Source organism: Oncorhynchus kisutch, linkage group LG18, assembly GCF_002021735.2.
Source record: "Oncorhynchus kisutch isolate 150728-3 linkage group LG18, Okis_V2, whole genome shotgun sequence".
NCBI classification, from domain to species: domain Eukaryota; kingdom Metazoa; phylum Chordata; class Actinopteri; order Salmoniformes; family Salmonidae; genus Oncorhynchus; species Oncorhynchus kisutch.
Genome location: NC_034191.2, coordinates 5,899,265 through 5,918,736, shown reverse-complemented (window position 1 = coordinate 5,918,736; position 19,472 = coordinate 5,899,265). Strand labels below are relative to the sequence as shown.

At 45.1% G+C, this 19,472-nt stretch overlaps 1 protein-coding gene across 1 annotated transcript in view; it reads left to right on the top strand.

Moving 5' to 3' along the window:
* LOC109879675 (T-lymphoma invasion and metastasis-inducing protein 1) overlaps nucleotides 1-13,731 on the top strand; it is a 129,468-nt gene extending 115,737 nt beyond the window's left edge. The window contains exons 25-28 of the mRNA XM_031796303.1: nucleotides 390-498; nucleotides 4,216-4,303; nucleotides 6,496-6,668; nucleotides 6,894-13,731. Coding sequence (XP_031652163.1) covers nucleotides 390-498; nucleotides 4,216-4,303; nucleotides 6,496-6,668; nucleotides 6,894-7,552 — 1,029 coding nt within the window. The 3' untranslated portion in view covers nucleotides 7,553-13,731. The remainder of the gene's footprint in view (nucleotides 1-389; nucleotides 499-4,215; nucleotides 4,304-6,495; nucleotides 6,669-6,893) is intronic.
* Nucleotides 13,732-19,472: the final 5,741 nt, after the last annotated feature.

Genomic DNA, 19,472 nt, shown 5'->3' with positions numbered 1-19,472 from the left:
ATCTAAACCAACCTGCCTTAAATGAACTAAAATGGCCACATCCCAGTAACTTATTAACTTAGAAAGGCTTTATAGAGCATTCATAACATCTTCATAAGCACTATATAGATGCTTTGGCAATCATTTATGGATCTGTTGGGGTGCGTATCTGTCTGTAGGGGGGGGCGGAGGCGCATCTGTCTGTTGGGGGGGTGCGTATCTGTCTGTTGGGGGGGGGGTGCGTATCTGTCTGTTGGGTGGGGGGGGATGCATCTGTCTGTCTGGGGGGTGTATCTAAGGAATGTCTGTGTCTCTCAGGGTGGCTCCCATCGAGCATCTGTCTGTCTGTTGGGGGGGCGTATCTAAGGGCTGTCTGGGGGGCGTATCTAAGGGCTGTCTGTGTCTCTCAGGGTGGCTCCCATCGAGTGTCGTCAATCTCGTCTGAAGACAAGGACACATTCCGCTTCCGTCACATGATCTCCACAGACACGCTCCAAGTCCGAGCCCTCAATAACCAAGGTACAGTTGAATATAGAGCCCTCAGTAACCAAGGTACAGTTGAATATAGAGCCCTCAGTAACCAAGGTACAGTTGAATATAGAGCCCTCAGTAACCAAGGTACAGTTGAATATAGAGCCCTCAGTAACCAAGGTACAGTTGAATATAGAGCCCTCAGTAACCAAGGTACAGTTCAATATAGAGCCCTCAGTAACCAAGGTACAGTTGAATATAGAGCCCTCAGTAACCAAGGTACAGTTGAATATAGAGCCCTCAGTAACCAAGGTACAGTTGAATATAGAGCCCTCAGTAACCAAGGTACAGTTGAATATAGAGCCCTCAGTAACCAAGGTACAGTTGAATATAGAGCCCTCAGTAACCAAGGTACAGTTGAATATAGAGCCCTCAGTAACCAAGGTACAGTTGAATATAGAGCCCTCTACAACCAAGGTACAGTTGAATATAGAGCCCTCAGTAACCAAGGTACAGTTGAATATAGAGCCCTCAGTAACCAAGGTACAGTTGAATATAGAGCCCTCAGTAACCAAGGTACAGTTGAATATAGAGCCCTCAGTAACCAAGGTACAGTTGAATATAGAGCCCTCAGTAACCAAGGTACAGTTGAATATAGAGCCCTCAGTAACCAAGGTACAGTTGAATATAGAGCCCTCAGTAACCAAGGTACAGTTGAATATAGAGCCCTCAGTAACCAAGGTACAGTTGAATATAGAGCCCTCAGTAACCAAGGTACAGTTGAATATAGAGCCCTCAGTAACCAAGGTACAGTTGAATATAGAGCCCTCAGTAACCAAGGTACAGTTGAATATAGAGCCCTCAGTAACCAAGGTACAGTTGAATATAGAGCCCTCAGTAACCAAGGTACAGTTGAATATAGAGCCCTCTATAACCAAGGTACAGTTGAATATAGAGCCCTCAGTAACCAAGGTACAGTTGAATATAGAGCCCTCTACAACCAAGGTACAGTTGAATATAGAGCCCTCAGTAACCAAGGTACAGTTGAATATAGAGCCCTCAGTAACCAAGGTACAGTTGAATATAGAGCCCTCAGTAACCAAGGTACAGTTGAATATAGAGCCCTCAGTAACCAAGGTACAGTTGAATATAGAGCCCTCAGTAACCAAGGTACAGTTGAATATAGAGCCCTCAGTAACCAAGGTACAGTTGAATATAGAGCCCTCAGTAACCAAGGTACAGTTGAATATAGAGCCCTCAGTAACCAAGGTACAGTTGAATATAGAGCCCTCAGTAACCAAGGTACAGTTGAATATAGAGCCCTCAGTAACCAAGGTACAGTTGAATATAGAGCCCTCAGTAACCAAGGTACAGTTCAATATAGAGCCCTCTATAACCAAGGTACAGTTGAATATATAGCCCTCAGTAACCAAGGTACAGTTGAATATAGAGCCCTCAGTAACCAAGGTACAGTTGAATATAGAGCCCTCAGTAACCAAGGTACAGTTGAATATAGAGCCCTCAGTAACCAAGGTACAGTTGAATATAGAGCCCTCAGTAACCAAGGTACAGTTGAATATAGAGCCCTCAGTAACCAAGGTACAGTTGAATATAGAGCCCTCAGTAACCAAGGTACAGTTGAATATAGAGCCCTCAGTAACCAAGGTACAGTTGAATATAGAGCCCTCAGTAACCAAGGTACAGTTGAATATAGAGCCCTCAGTAACCAAGGTACAGTTGAATATAGAGCCCTCAGTAACCAAGGTACAGTTGAATATAGAGCCCTCAGTAACCAAGGTACAGTTGAATATAGAGCCCTCAGTAACCAAGGTACAGTTGAATATAGAGCCCTCAGTAACCAAGGTACAGTTGAATATAGAGCCCTCAGTAACCAAGGTACAGTTGAATATAGAGCCCTCAGTAACCAAGGTACAGTTGAATAACCAAGGTACAGTGAATAGAGCCCTCAGTAACCAAGGTACAGTTGAATATAGAGCCCTCAGTAACCAAGGTACAGTTGAATATAGAGCCCTCAGTAACCAAGGTACAGTTGAATATAGAGCCCTCAGTAACCAAGGTACAGTTGAATATAGAGCCCTCAGTAACCAAGGTACAGTTGAATATAGAGCCCTCAGTAACCAAGGTACAGTTGAATATAGAGCCCTCAGTAACCAAGGTACAGTTGAATATAGAGCCCTCAGTAACCAAGGTACAGTTGAATATAGAGCCCTCAGTAACCAAGGTACAGTTGAATATAGAGCCCTCAGTAACCAAGGTACAGTTGAATATAGAGCCCTCAGTAAGCAAGGTACAGTTGAATATAGAGCCCTCAGTAAGCAAGGTACAGTTGAATATAGAGCCCTCAGTAACCAAGGTACAGTTGAATATAGAGCCCTCAGTAACCAAGGTACAGTTGAATATAGAGCCCTCAGTAACCAAGGTACAGTTGAATATAGAGCCCTCAGTAACCAAGGTACAGTTGAATATAGAGCCCTCAGTAACCAAGGTACAGTTGAATATAGAGCCCTCAGTAACCAAGGTACAGTTGAATATAGAGCCCTCAGTAACCAAGGTACAGTTGAATATAGAGCCCTCAGTAACCAAGGTACAGTTGAATATAGAGCCCTCAGTAACCAAGGTACAGTTGAATATAGAGCCCTCAGTAACCAAGGTACAGTTGAATATAGAGCCCTCAGTAACCAAGGTACAGTTGAATATAGAGCCCTCAGTAACCAAGGTACAGTTGAATATAGAGCCCTCAGTAACCAAGGTACAGTTGAATATAGAGCCCTCAGTAACCAAGGTACAGTTGAATATAGAGCCCTCAGTAACCAAGGTACAGTTGAATATAGAGCCCTCAGTAACCAAGGTACAGTTGAATATAGAGCCCTCAGTAACCAAGGTACAGTTGAATATAGAGCCCTCAGTAACCAAGGTACAGTTGAATATAGAGCCCTCAGTAACCAAGGTACAGTTGAATATAAAGCCCTCAGTAACCAAGGTACAGTTGAATATAGAGCCCTCAGTAACCAAGGTACAGTTGAATATAGAGCCCTCAGTAACCAAGGTACAGTTGAATATAGAGCCCTCAGTAACCAAGGTACAGTTGAATATAGAGCCCTCAGTAACCAAGGTACAGTTGAATATAGAGCCCTCAGTAACCAAGGTACAGTTGAATATAAAGCCCTCAGTAACCAAGGTACAGTTGAATATAGAGCCCTCAGTAACCAAGGTACAGTACACTCAGCCATGCTGTTAAATACATTTACAGTTTATTAATGCATTATTTGAGTCATTTGGCAGAGGCTTGAGTGACACACTAAAGACTCAACCATTCCTGTATTGACTTTGTAATGTTATTTTCTGTCTGAATAGACATGATGTTCTTTGTAATGTTCTTCTCTTTCTGAATAGACATGATGTTCTTTGTAATGTTCTTCTCTGTCTGAATAGACATGATGTTCTTTGTAATGTTCTTCTCTTTCTGAATAGACATGTTCTTTGTAATGTTCTTCTCTTTCTGAATAGACATGATGTTCTTTGTAATGTTCTTCTCTGTCTGAATAGCCATGATATTCTTTCTAATGTTCTTCTCTTTCTGAATAGACATGATGTTCTTTGTAATGTTCTTCTCTTTCTGAATAGACATGTTATTTGTAATGTTCTCTGTCTGAATAGACATGATGGAGTGAGATAAAGATAGTCAGTGACTACAAATTAGTTGTTCTGTATGTGAGGTTATAACATGTGTGCGCGCCATTGCAGACGGAGAGGGCTCTGCCGTGTGTGAGATCGTCCACGTCAAGTCCGAGTCAGAAGGACGGCCGGAGAGGACATTCCACCTGTGCTGCAGGTGAGCCTCCTGACCCAACTGATAGAATGTTTATCAGTCCTGACTGAAGACAACATTGTCATTAAGTCACTGATTTACTTTGGAACCACCCTCAATATTTTTTCATCGTAAAAAAAAAATCTTCATATTTAATTAATTAATTAATATAGTGCCTTTCCAGATGCCCAAAGCACTAAGAGGGGAAGCTTCTTGATGCTGATTAATGCTGTGGCTATTGACCTATATACAGTTGAAGTCAGAAGTTTACATACACCTTAGCCAAATACATTTAAACTCAGTTTTTCACCATTCCTGACATTGAATCCTCGTAAAAATTAAAAATAAATCCCTGTTTTAGGTCAGTTAGGATCTCCACTTTATTTTAAGAATGTGAAATGTCAGAATAATAGTAGAGAGTAGATTTATTTCAGCTTTTATTTCTTTCATCACATTCCCAGTGGGTCAGAAGTTTACATACACTCAATTAGTATTTGGTAGCATTGCCTTTAAATTGCTTAACTTGGGTCAAACGTTTCGAGTAGCCTTCTGCAAGCTTCCCACAATAAGTTGGGTGAATTTTGGCCCATTCCTCTTTTTTTATGGTGGTTTTGGAGCAGTGGCTTCTTCCTTGCTGAGCAGCCTTTCAGGTTATGTCGATATAGGGCTCGTTTTACTGTGGATATAGATACTTTTGTACCCGTTGCCTCTAGCATCTTCACAAGATACTTTGCTGTTGTTCTGGGATTGATTTCACACCAAAGTACGTTAATATCTATGAGACAGAACGCGTCTTCTTCCTGAGCGGTATGACGGCTGCGTGGTCCCATGGTGTTTATACTTGCGTACTATTGTTTGTACAGATGAACGTGGTAACTTCAGGCGTTTGGAAATTGCTCCCAAGGATGAACCAGACTTGTGGAGGTCTACAATTTTTTTTTCTGAGATCTTGGCTGATTTCTTCTGATTTTCCCATGATATCAAGCAAGGAGGCACTGAGTTTGAAGGTAGGCCTTGAAATACATCCACCTCCAATTGACTCAAATGGTGTCAATTAGCCTATCAGAAACTTCTAAAGCCATGACATAATTTTCTGGAATATTCCAACCTGTTTAAAGGCACAGTCAACTTAGTGTTTTGTAAACTTCTGACCCACTGGAATTGTGATACAGTAAATTATAAGTTAAATAATCTGTCTGTAAACAATTGTTGGACTTGTGTCATGCACAAAGTAGATGTCCTAACCGACTCGCCAAAACTATAGTTTGTTAACAAGAAATTTGTGGAATGGTTGAAAAACTAGTTTTAATGACTCCACAACCTAATTGTACGTAACTGTATGTCTTATTAACCATCTGAGAATGTTTTTAATTATCCAACAAATTAAACCAATCAAATCCATGTTTATTTGTCACATGGCCCGAGTACAACAGGTGTAGTCCTTACCGTGAAATCTTTACTTACAAGCCCTTAACCAACAGTGCAGTTCAATAAATAAAAAGTAACACAATAAAATAACAATAATGAGGCTATATACAGGGGGCACCGAGTCAGTGTGTGGGGATACAGGTTAGTAATGAGACTATATACAGGGGGTACCGGTACAGAGTCAGTGTGTGGGGATACAGGTTAGTCGAGGTAATTATACATAGATAATAAACAGTGAGTAGCAGCAGGGGGTACCAGTACAAGTCAAGAGTCAATGTGGAGGCTATATACAGGGGGTAATGTGCTGGGGTACAGGTTAGTTGAGGTAATTTGTACAGTAGGTAGGGGGGAAGTGACTATACATAGATGATAAACAGTGAGTAGCAGCAGTGTAAAAACAAAGGGGGCCAATGTAAATAGTCCGGGAGGCCATTTGATTGGCTGTTCAGGAGTCTTATGGCTTGGGGGGTAGAAGCTGTTAAAGAGCCCTTTGGACCTAGACTTGGCATTCCGGTACCGCTTGCCGTGCAGTAACAGAGAACAGTATATGACTTTAGGTTCCTCTGACACCGCCTGGTAAATAGATCCTGTATGGCAGGAAGCCCTGCTCCAGTGATGTACTGGGCCTTATGCACTACCCTCTGTAGCGTCTTACGGTCGGATGCCGAGCAGTTGCCGTACCAGGCGGTGATGCAACCTGTCTGGATGCTCTCGATGGTGCAGCTGTATAACTTTTTGAGGATCTGGGAACCCCATGCCAAATCTTTTCAAATCTCTCTTTCGTCCAGTTCTGTGGACAGTAAGAAGGACTTCCTGAAGACAGTCCACTCCATCTTAAGAGATAAACAACGACGTCAACTGATGAAGACAGAGTCTCTACCTCCCAACCAGCAGTATGTCCCCTTCGGAGGCAAACGCCTCTGTGCCCTGAAGGGAGCCAGACCTGCCATGAACAGAGCAGGTAGGTGCTGTCGGGAGGGAAGAGGCGTGTGGGGGGGGGATGGGATTGTGGATTATGTGATTGAACGTGGGTCGTCTGTGTGCTTGTGTCAGTGTGATTTAAAGCAGGTAACCACTAGCAGCTAGCTTTTACGTGGTGTATATTTTATATGTGATCTATTGCCGTTGTTATCTAATCCATTCACTCATTCCACTGAAACCTTGTCTGTTTCTCTTCCCTCTGCAGCGTCAGACCCGGCGAGGACCCTGGGCCGGAGGAAACTGGTGAGGAACCGTTTCACTATCGACACAGACATCGTCTTCGACAGCGAGCCGGACCAGGAGTCCCCTCTGTCTCCACTGTCTTCTGAAGAGCCTGAGGGACAGGGACAAAGAGAAGGAAAGGAACGGGGGGAGGTGCAGGCAGGGGATACAGACCGCGGGGTGGAGGAGCAGGCAGGGGATACAGACCGCGGGGTGGAGGAGCAGGCAGGGGATACAGACCGCGGGGTGGAGGAGCAGATTGACCTGGAGCGCTACGAGGCGCAGCAGGAGAAGGAGGTGAAAGGAGGAGGAGACGTGAAAGAAACAGAGATCTTTAGTGATGATTTCTGCCTGTCTGTCAGAGGACCCTCCACTGAATCACTGTCCAACACAGACCTAGATGGGCCTATCGGGGCCCTGTCCCTGGGAGAGGAAGGCCAAGAGAGGGGCCCTAAACACCCCCAGCCACAGGGAGCCATGGGGACCACCACCCCAGGGATGAGACTTTCCCACCTGGGGAAGCAGCGTGGCCTAGCTGGGATGAGTGTGGATGACCAAGGGGGTAGGGAGGAAGGTGAGGACATCTGGCTACGCAGGGAGAACTGTCCCCCGGACTCAGGGGGTCAGACACTACAGAGCTAGAGTACAAGATCAGCAGATGGTTACAGACAGTGTGTCTCACCACTCAGACAGAGCGCTTTATATGAGTTACAAATGGCACCCTTTTCCCTATTTGGGGGCCCATAAGGTTCTGGTCGAAAGTAGTGCACTATATAGGGAATAGGGTTCTATAGGCCCTGGTCTAAAGTAGTGCACTATATATAGGGAATAGGGTTCTATAGGGTCCTGGTCTAAAGTAGTGCACTATATATAGGGAATAGGGTTCTATAGGGCCCTGGTCTAAAGTAGTGCACTATATAGGGAATAGGGTTCTATAGGGCCCTGGTCTAAAGTAGTGCACTATATATAGGGAATAGGGTTCTATAGGGCCCTGGTCTAAGGTAGTGCACTATATATAGGAAATAGGGTTCTATAGGGCCCTGGTCCAAAGTAGTGCACTATATGTAGGGAATAGGGTTCTATAGGGCCCTGGTCTAAGGTAGTGCACTATATAGGGAATAGGGTTCTATAGGGCCCTGGTCTAAAGTAGTGCACTATGTAGGGAATAGGGTTCTATAGGGCCCTGGTCTAAAGTAGTGCACTATATATAGGGAATAGGGTTCTATAGGGCCCTGGTCTAAAGTAGTGCACTATATATAGGGAATAGGGTTCTATAGGGCCCTGGTCTAAGGTAGTGCACTATATATAGGGAATAGGGTTCTATAGGGCCCTGGTCTAAAGTAGTGCACTATATAGGGAATAGGGTTCTATAGGGCCCTGGTCTAAAGTAGTGCACTATATAGGGAATAGGGTTCTATAGGGCCCTGGTCTAAAGGGTGCCATTTGGGAAGCATCCATGAGCTTCAAGAAAGAATCAGTAAGCAATCAATCAATCAATCCCCACCCATCAATATTCCATGTGCATAGATATGCATGGCACAGCTACTTCAAGCTGCTATATCCACTCCTTGTCAGTGTACCTCCATTGGGAGCAATACTGGAATACAGGGAGGGGAGGGGTCTTATTGAATCAACCAATCATACGGAGACATGGAGGGGTCTTATCCAATCATATGGTGATGTGGAGGTCAAACTGTGAGAGACTGACTGGCTGGCTGGCTGGCTGGCTCACTGTCTGACAGTACAATCATGGACCCTTATCAATACTGTTGCTTGGCATGGTTTGCACATTGGGGCAGATACCAGGGGGTACTATAGGTTCCTGCACATTGGGGCAGATACCAGGGGGTACTATAGGTTCCTGCACATTGGGGCAGATACCAGGGGTACTATGGGTTCCTGCCCATTGGGGCAGATACCAGGGGTACTATGGGTTCCTGCCCATTGGGGCAGATACCAGGGGGTACTATAGGTTCCTGCACATTGGGGCAGATACCAGGGGGTACTATAGGTTCCTGCACATTGGGGCAGATACCAGGGGGTACTATAGGTTCCTGCACATTGGGGCAGATACCAGGGGGTACTATAGGTTCCTGCACATTGGGGCAGATACCAGGGGGTACTATAGGTTCCTGCACATTGGGGCAGATACCAGGGGGTACTATAGGTTCCTGCACATTGGGGCAGATACCAGGGGGTACTATGGGTTCCTGCCCATTGGGGAAGATACCAGGGGGTACTATAGGTTCCTGCCAATTGGGGCAGATACCAGGGGGTACAATAGGTTCCTGCACATTGGGGCAGATACCAGGGGGTACTATAGGTTCCTGCCCATTGGGGCAGATACCAGGGGGTACTATGGTATGTTGTCAAGTGTGCGTATTTGTTTGTAGCACATGAAACGCAGTGTTGTGACTATAACTACTGTTCCAAGAAGGAGGGAAACGAGGTACAACACACAGAGAGGGGAGTCGCTCTTCAGGGTGAAGGATCTAGAATCACGGCTGACAAGGCCAATTTACATCCTCTCCTTGCTGGAAGCCACACCTTCCACAGGTGATAAGCGTGAGGCTCAGATTAATTCCTTCAATTTAATATCGCTCTTTACCGAGCCGAACGGGCGGTGCAGGGCCAAACAGGTGTTGTACCTCGTTTACCTCCTTCAGAAAACAGTAGTTATAGTCATAACGTTATGTTCCCTTCCAGCCAGTCAACTTCGGTACAACATACTATGGGGAAATATAATCCCTCCCCAACCCAACCCTAACGGATACTAAATGAACCTGACCCCCACCAGATGCGGCAGTCACACTGTGCGCTGCCTAGTGACTTCCCCTTGTCCCCTGGTCCCAGCCGTAAGCACACTGTGTGACATCCAAGCGATAAAACCTCACAAGTGTGTGGCGATGCCCAACTATCTCCTATAGTCAACGCTTTAAACAATGGCCGACACGTTGCCAGACTCCTGGTGGAGTGGGCACGTACACCGCGCTAGGTAACCCCTTGCTGCTATATGCCAGAGAGAGAGATCCCCCACAATCCAGTGGGAGAGACGCTGCTTAGAGAGCGTCCTGCTGGATTAGCAAAACAGAAAGAAAAAACAATATGCTGGTCACATGACCCAGGGCCGTTCAATATACGTGAAGTGAAGTTCGCACCGGACACACGGCATGTAACCTCCATGGCTCTTCAGAAAGCAAACAGAGGAGGCTGAAAAGGGAAAATGTCGGAGAAAAGGGCGCATTTGGACGCAAGTTCACCTTAAGAGTTGGGGGGGGGGGTGACTGAGTACAGTGAAGGGTGTACGCATAACGCGCGGGAGATCCCCGATCCATGAGCAGGGAGGCTTTGAAGGCGAGGATATTCAGATCCACCAGACTCCAGAGGCTCAAAGGGGGATGCGTACAGCGCCGCCAAATCCAGAGCCAAACCCCATTTAATAGATTTAGAGATCCGTCTGAACCGCACCACCAGAAGGTGAGTCCCGGTGAGGCTCCGTCAATCCCCACATGATGCTGAGAATAGTAATACATTGTACATTTTTAAAGTAGAGAATAGCTCCTCTAGGAACATAAGGATGTCCCTCACAGAGCACTGAAAAGGAACAAGTCCTTTATGAGAGAGAGAGAGAGCCAGACAGACAGACAGAGAGAGACCGAGAGAGAGATCCCTCACAGAGAACTGAAAAGGAACAAGTCCTTTATCTTGGCACCAGAGCTCAAGCGCTTGCCACTTCTATGCATACAGCCCTCTCATGGACGGTGGAGCCCTTACAGACTGAATGTTAAATCAAATCCAAATCAAATTTATTCATAAAGCCCTTCTTACATCAGCAGATATCTCAAAGTGCTGTACAGAAACCCAGCCTAAAACCCCAAACAGCAAGCAATGCAAGTGTAGAAGCACGGTGGCTAGGAAAAACTCCCTAGAAAAGCCAGAACCTAGGAAGAAACCTAAAGATGAACCAGGCTATGTGGGGTGGCCAGTCCTCTTCTGGCTGTGCCGGGTGGAGATTATAACAGAACATGGCCAAGATGTTCAAATGTTCATAGATGACCAGCAGGGTCAAATAATAATAATCACAGTGGATGTCGAGGGTGCGGCAAGTCAGCACCTCGGGAGTAAATGTCAGTTGGCTTTTCATAGCCGATCATTGAGAGTATCTCTAACGCTCCTGCTGTCTCTAGAGAGTTGAAAACAGCAGGTCTGGGACAGGTAGCACGTCTGGTGAACAGGTCAGGTTTCCATAGCCGCAGGCAGAACAGTTGAAACTGGAGCAGCAGCACGGCCAGGTGGACTGGGGACAGCAAGGAGTCATCAGGCCAGGTAGTCCTGAGGCATGGTCCTAGGGCTCAGGTCCTCCGAGAGAGAGAGAATTAGAGAGAGCATACTTAAATTCACACAGGACACCGGATAAGACAGGAGGGGGGGGGCGCCAACCCAGACAGGAATATCACGTCAGTGACTCAACCCATTCAAGTGACGCACCCCTCCTAGGGACGGCATGGAAGAGCACCAGTAAGCCAGTGACTCAGCCCCTGTAATAGGGTTAGAGACAGAGAATCCCAGTGGAGAGAGGGGAACCGGCCAGGCATTGCTCCAGTGCCTTTCCATTCACCTTTCCACTCCTGGGCCAGACTACACTCAATCATATGACCCACTGAAGAGATGAGTCTTCAGTAAAGACTTAAAGGTTGAGACCGAGTCTGCGTCTCTCACATGGGTAGGCAGACCATTCCATAAAAATGGAACTCTATAGGAGAAAGCCCTGCCTCCAGCTGTTTGCTTAGTAATTCTAGGGACAGTTAGGAGGCCTGCGTCTTGTGACCATAGCGTACGTAGCGTACGTGTAGGTATGTACGGCAGGACCAAAGAGCAAGCACTTGTAATGCTTTGTAGGTTAGCAGCAAAACCTTGAAATCAGCCCTTGCCTTAACAGGAAGCCAGTGTAGGGAGGCTAGCACTGGAGTAATATGATACATTTTTGTGGTTCTAGTCAAGATTCTAGCAGCCGTGTTTAGCACTAACTGAAGTTTATTTAATGCTTTATCCTGGTAGCTGGAAAGTAGAGTGTTGCAGTAGTCTAACCTAGAAGTGACAAAAGCATGGATATATTTTTTTGCATCATTTTGGACAAAGTTTTTTGCAATGTTACGTAGATGGAAAAAACTGTCCTTGAAACAGTCTTGATATGTTCGTCAAAAGAGAGATCAGGGTCCAGAGTAACGCCGAGGTCCTTCACAGTTTTATTTGAGACGACTGTACAACCATCAATATTAATTGTCAGATTCAACAGAAGATCTCTTTGTTCCTTAGGACCTAGAACAAGCATCTCTGTTTTGTCCGAGTTTAAAAATAGAACATTTGGCAGCCATCCACTTCCTTATGTCTGAAACACAGGCTTCTAGCGAGGGCAATTTTGGGGCTTCACCATGTTTCATCGAAATGTACAGCTGTGTGTCATCCACATAGCAGTGACAAGTTAACATTATGTTTCCGAATGACATCACCAAGAGGTAAAATATATAGAGAAAACAATAGTGGTCCTAAAACGGAACCTTGAGGAACACCGAAATTTACAGTTGATTTGTCAAACCATCCACAGAGAAAGTTGCCATCGGTAACACTAAACTTCCTCAAGAATTCTACATGGGCACACTGACTGGTTGGAGGGAGGGCCACCTGAGCATGCACTAAGCCGAGACAAGCTACTCAGAAATTATCTTTCAGAGAAATACTATAACCGTGTGACTGGAGGACAGTTTAGTTGGCGCAATGTAACGTCTCGCTTTCTAATTGTTTGTTTTAGTAGCCTGAATCGGTCGGGTTCACATCGAGGTGAAAGCGGAATAATTCAAGGTATGAATCCGAGCCTAGCGCGTGTCCCCTGTGGAAAGTCGGAGCTTCCAGGGAAGCGCGGATTTCGTCAGCCCTGTCAGGCGCGATCGTAGATCCTTCAACCGAAGTCGCGAGAGTGCGACTCCCCATAGTATGTTGAACCGAAGTTGACTGACACAAAGGGAACCTTGTCTGAGAGACAGCTTTTGTACAATAGGATATTATCTGAATCCTTCCACAGATCAAGGTTTGAGGACAGCCTAGTCAAGTCTTGCAAAGTTTACTAATAGGTGTGTGTTTTCATTTTTATCCTAGGAACACAGATGCGTTTTTATTTTTTTGGCGTAATTTTACTTTCTTCGTTCGTGTATATAATTTTGACTTCCTGTTTTGAAAAACCGAAACCAGGCTGACTAGCTTTTTAGTCTTACAACTATTTGGTTTGTTCTCTGATGACATAGAAGCCTCACTGAGGCTAAGGGAATTGTGTTTTTTAAGTTAACAAAATCCTGTTTTACTTGAATTGTCATATTATTAATTTGTAATCATTTTTTCGTCTTGTTTTTTGTTGTTGTTGTTGGTCAACCATGTTCCTTTACGGCTCTTCATTCCACCGGTTCTGATTACTACATTATCTTTTGTGAATAATAACTCTTCGTGCACATTTTTTTTCACAGTCTTTTTCTGTTAAGAAATTAATTTCTTGCAGTTCTCCGTTTGTTCACCACCGATAATGCACTATCAATAGCCTTGATTTTATTTATTCATCTAGTGAATTGGTGTTGATGATATTTGCCACCACAACAGACCCCCCCCCCCCCCCCCCAATCAAGATGGCGAATATGTGTAAACATAAACCCTCCAATAATTATATGAATAATTATAATGCTTGTGAAACAACCCATTGTGCTTTTATTACTCTGTATGTAAATATTATAATGTGTATATCATATCAAATAAATTGGTTTCCTACTTGTCATTTACAGCACTGTACGGTTGTTTTCAGTCGTGGTTTGGTTCAACTTCAGCTTCTAGTGGGTATCTATGGACTGTGAAATGTTGTAGAGAACCGTTTTGTCGAGAGACAGAGAGAAAATAAACATTTATGTCCAATGTGCCCAGACATGTCTGGGGGAAAAAAGCTCATTCTGAGAAAAATCTTCCTCTATGTGATCCGGAAAGAGGGAGAAGACCACACACACCGTGATGAAGACCACACACACCGTGATAAAGACCACACACACACTGTGATAAAGAGAAGACCACACCGTTTCAGAACAGCAGGTGAAAAGCAGGACCGCTGAAAACTGACTTTCAAGACCTCAGAGCAGCCGCTGAAGTCAGACATGCTGGGACAAGCACAGTCAGTGAGGGATGAAAAGAGAGAGATAGATGGGAGCCAGAGGTGAGAGGAGGTCTGTTGCATGGGGCCATTCTGAACACGAGGCCAACCTGTCTCATTGAGAAGCTGCCAAACTGTAGCAGCGTGATTGTCCTGCTTACAGCCAGGAGGAAAATGAAAAGAACGGGTCAGGTCTCTGTAGGGGAAAGACTGAGGCGGAGGAGAGGAGGAGGAGGAGGAGAGGGAGAGGGAGGAGGAGGAGAGGGAGAGGGAGGAGGAGGAGAGGGACAGGGAGGAGGAGGAGAGGGACAGGGAGGAGGAGGAGAGGGACAGGGAGGAGGAGGAGAGGAGGACAGGGAGGAGGACAGGGAGGAGGAGAGGAGGACAGGGAGGAGGAGGAGAGGGACAGGGAGGAGAGGGACAGAGAGGAGGTGAGGGACAGGCAGGGGGAAAGAAGGACAGGGAGGAGGTGGAGAGGGACAGGGAGGTGGAGAGGGACATGGAGGAGGAGAGGGTCAGGCAGGGGGAAAGAAGGACAGGGAGGAGGTGGAGAGGGACATGGAGGAGGGAGGAGAGGGACAGGCAGGAGGAGAGGGACAGGCAGAAGGACAGGCAGGAGGAAAGGAGGACAGGCATGAGGAAAGGGAGGGGGAGAGGGACAGGGAGGTGGAGAGGAGGACAGGCAGGAGGATAGGCAAGGAGGAGAGGGACGTGGAGGTGGAGAGGGACACTGAAGAGGAGAGGAGAGGAGGGAGGTGGAGAGGAGAGGGGAGGAGAGGAGGGAGGGGAGGAGAGGAGGGAGGTGGAGAGGGACACTGGAGAGGGGAGGAGAGGAGGGAGGTGGAGAGGGACACTGAAGAGGAGAGGGGAGGAGAGGAGGGAGGTGTATTGCAGTGTATTTGCTTGGCACTTACAGTGGGGCAAAAACATATTTAGTCAGCCACCAACTGTGCAAGTTCTCCCACTTAAAAAGATGAGAGAGGCCTGTAATTTTCATCATAGGTCCACTTCAACTATGACAGACAAAATGAGGAAAAAAAATCCAGAAAATCACATTGTAGGATTTGTTTATGAATTTATTTGCAAATTATGGTGGAAAATAAGTATTTGGTCATCTACAAACAAGCAAGATTTCTGGCTCTCACAGACCTGTAACTTCTTCTTTAAGAGGCTCCTCTGTCCTCCACTCGTTACCTGTATTAATGGCACCTGTTTGAACTTGTTATCAGTATAAAAGACACCTGTCCACAACCTCAAACAGTCACACTCCAAACTCCACTATGGCCAAAGACCAAAGAGCTGTCAAAGGACACCAGAAACAAAATTGTAGACCTGCACCAGGCTGGGAAGACTGAATCTGCAATAGGTAAGCAGCTTGGTTTGAAGAAATCAACTGTGGGAGCAATTATTAGGAAATGGAAGACATACAAGACCACTGATAATCTCCCTCGATCTGGGGCTCCACGCAAGATCTCACCCCGTGGGATCAAAATGATCACAAGAACGGTGAGCAAAAATCCCAGAACCACACGGGGGGACCTAGTGAATGACCTGCAGAGAGCTGGGACCAAAGTAACAAAGGCTACCATCAGTAACACACTACGCCGCCAGGGACTCAAATCCTGCAGTGCCAGACGTGTCCCCCTGCTTAAGCCAGTACATGTCCAGGCCCGTCTGAAGTTTGCTAGAGAGCATTTGGATGATCCAGAAGAAGATTGGGGGAATGTCATATGGTCAGATGAAACCAAAATAGAACATTTTGGTAAAAACTCAACTCGTCGTGTTTGGAGGACAAAGAATGCTGAGTTGCATCCAAAGAACACCATACCTACTGTGAAGCATGGGGGTGGAAACATCATGCTTTGGGGCTGTTTTTCTGCAAAGGGACCAGGACGACTGATCCGTGTAAAGGAAAGAATTAATGGGGCCATGTATCGTGAGATTTTGAGTGAAAACCTCTTTCCATCAGCAAGGTCATTGAAGATGAAACGTGGCTGGGTCTTTCAGCGTGACAATGATCCCAAACACACCGCCCGGACAACGAAGGAGTGGCTTCGTAAGAAGCATTTCAAGGTCCTGGAGTGGCCTAGCCAGTCTCCAGATCTCAACCCCATAGACAATCTTTGGAGGGAGTTGAAAGTCCGTGTTGCCCAGCAACAGCCCCAAAACATCACTGCTCTAGAGGAGATCTGCATGGAGGAATGGGCCAAAATACCAGCAACCGTGTGTGAAAACCTTGTGAAGACTTACAGAAAACGTTTGACCTCTGTCATTGCCAATGCCAACAAAGGTTCTATAACAAAGTGTTGAGTAACTTTTGTTATTGACCAAATACTTATTTTACACCATTTGCAAATAAATTCATTAAAAATCCTACAATGTGATTTTCTGGATTTTTTTTCTCATTTTGTCTGTCATAGTTGAAGTGTACCTATGATGAAAATTACAGGCCTCTCATCTTTTTTAAATGGGAGAACTTGCACAATTGGTGGCTGACTAAATACTTTTTTGCCCCACTGTATGAAAACAAGGAGCAACTGTGATTTCCCCTCCCTGAGCCCATCCCTCCTTGTCAATCTACTCTGGTCTGTAACGACTAAAGGGACAGATCAGGAGATTCATGTACCGTTGTTTTCCTTGGACAAAAACATATGCCATTAAGCCCAACCTATCTCTGTCCTCCCCTACTATATTTGAGTCCTTGTGAAGACAAGTTTCTGACCCAAATGGCTACCTATTCTCTACATAGTGCACTTAATAGGGAACAGGCTGTCCTGCGGACACAGACGTTATGTTGACAGGGGAGTCACCCTGGCTGGCCTGCGTTAGCAACCCGTCACTCCTCAGACACTTGCGCAGGCACTCGCACAAACACACCATGTCACTCATCTAACTAACACGGCTGATCAGTGGCTTGATGGAGTCCGGAACTGATCTCTGGAACAGGGGTAATTGACAGTGACAGGGTGGGTGGGTGTGTGTCCGTTCCACACAGTGCAGTGGAAGAGAGGAGACAGCAGAGGGGGAACAGGGCTCTGTTACTGCAGCACTACATTATAGAGTGTTTATTGAGGCCTGGGCTGTGGCTGGAGTCACCATGACGACACCCTGTTACAGGTCAGCCCCTCCTGTTGATGGAATCCATCACAGCCTGAGTGGAGAGAGGCAGGAGAGACTGGAGTGGAGAAAGACTGGACTGGACTGGACTGGACTGGACTGGACTGGAGTGAGAGTGAGAGTGAGAGTGAGAGTGAGAGAGAGAGAGAGACAGGAGAGACTGGATTGGAGAGAGAGACTGGAGTGGAGAGAGAGACAGGAGAGATCAGTGGAGAGAGAGACAGGAGAGACTGGAGTGGAGAGAGAGACAGGAGAGACTGGAGTGGAGAGAGAGACAGGAGAGACTGGAGTGGAGAGAGAGACAGGAGAGATCAGTGGAGAGAGAGACAGGAGAGACTGGATTGGAGAGAGAGACAGGAGAGACTGGAGTGGAGAGAGAGACAGGAGAGACTGGAGTGGAGAGAGAGACAGGAGAGACTGGAGTGGAGAAAGGCAGGTGTCTGGGCGGGACTTAATGGGATGTGACTGGAGGAGAGGAGAGACAATTTGAGTCTGCAAGATTATAATTTATATAGTAGTCTGTCCCAAATGGCACCCTTTTCCCTATTAAGGACATTACTTTTGTCCAGGTCACATAAGACTCTGGTAGAAAGTACTGCATTGTGTAGGCAATAAGAAACATGGAGGGAATGGTTTCACTGTCAACAATTATTGATTAAAATATATATTTTCTAGTTATTTTTTTAAATGATTGTTAACTTATCTGTTTACAGGATGTGTGTAACGTTTGGCTCCATAATGTGTAATACCATTTACAAACAGCAGGTGGGGCTCAGTGTCCAGTTTTAGGGCTGTCTGTCAAAACGTCTTTCCACCTGAAACTTGTGACCATTATATGATTTTAGACCTGATCCAAAGGACCCTAACTAATTTCTGCTCAGATATCATTCTGGTTTAGACCTGATGCAACGTAACTAACTAACTAATTTCTGCTCTGATATAATCCTGGTTTAGACCTGATCCAAAGTAACTAACTAATTTCTGCTCGGATATAATCCTGGTTTAGACCTGATCCAAAGTAACTAACTAACTAATTTCTGCTCGGATATAATTCTGGTTTAGACCTGATCCAAAGGACCCTAACTAATTTCTGCTCAGATATAATTCTGGTTTAGACCTGATGCAAAGTAACTAACTAACTAATTTCTGCTCGGATATAATTCTGGTTTAGACCTGATCCAAAGTAACTAACTAACTAATTTCTGCTCTGATATAATTCTGGTTTAGACCTGATCCAAAGTAACTAACTAACTAATTTCTGCTCGGATATAATCCTGGTTTAGACCTGATCCAAAGTAACTAACTAACTAACTCATTTCTGCTCGGATATAATCCTGGTTTAGACCTGATCCAAAGTAACTAACTAACTAACTAATTTCTGCTCGGATATAATTCTGGTTTAGACCTGATGCAAAGTAACTAACTCATTTCTGCTCTGATATAATCCTGGTTTAGACCTGATCCAAAGTAACTAACTAATTTCTGCTCAGATATAATCCTGGTTTAGACCTGATCCAAAGTAACTAACTAACTAATTTCTGCTCGGATATAATTCTGGTTTAGACCTGATCCAAAGTAACTAACTAACTAATTTCTGCTCGGATATAATCCTGGTTTAGACCTGATCCAAAGTAACTAACTAACTAATTTCTGCTCGGATATAATTCTGGTTTAGACCTGATCCAAAGGACCCTAACTAATTTCTGCTCAGATATAATTCTGGTTTAGACCTGATGCAAAGTAACTAACTAACTAATTTCTGCTTGGATATAATTCTGGTTTAGACCTGATCCAAAGTAACTAACTAACTAATTTCTGCTCGGATATAATTCTGGTTTAGACCTGATCCAAAGTAACTAACTAACTAATTTCTGCTCGGATATAATCCTGGTTTAGACCTGATCCAAAGTAACTAACTAACTAACTCATTTCTGCTCGGATATAATCCTGGTTTAGACCTGATCCAAAGTAACTAACTAATTTCTGCTCTGATATAATTCTGGTTTAGACCTGATCCAAAGTAACTAACTAACTAACTCATTTCTGCTCGGATATAATCCTGGTTTAGACCTGATCCAAAGTAACTAACTAACTAACTAACTAATTTCTGCTCGGATATAATTCTGGTTTAGACCTGATGCAAAGTAACTAACTCATTTCTGCTCTGATATAATCCTGGTTTAGACCTGATCCAAAGTAACTAACTAATTTCTGCTCAGATATAATCCTGGTTTAGACCTGATCCAAAGTAACTAACTAACTAAT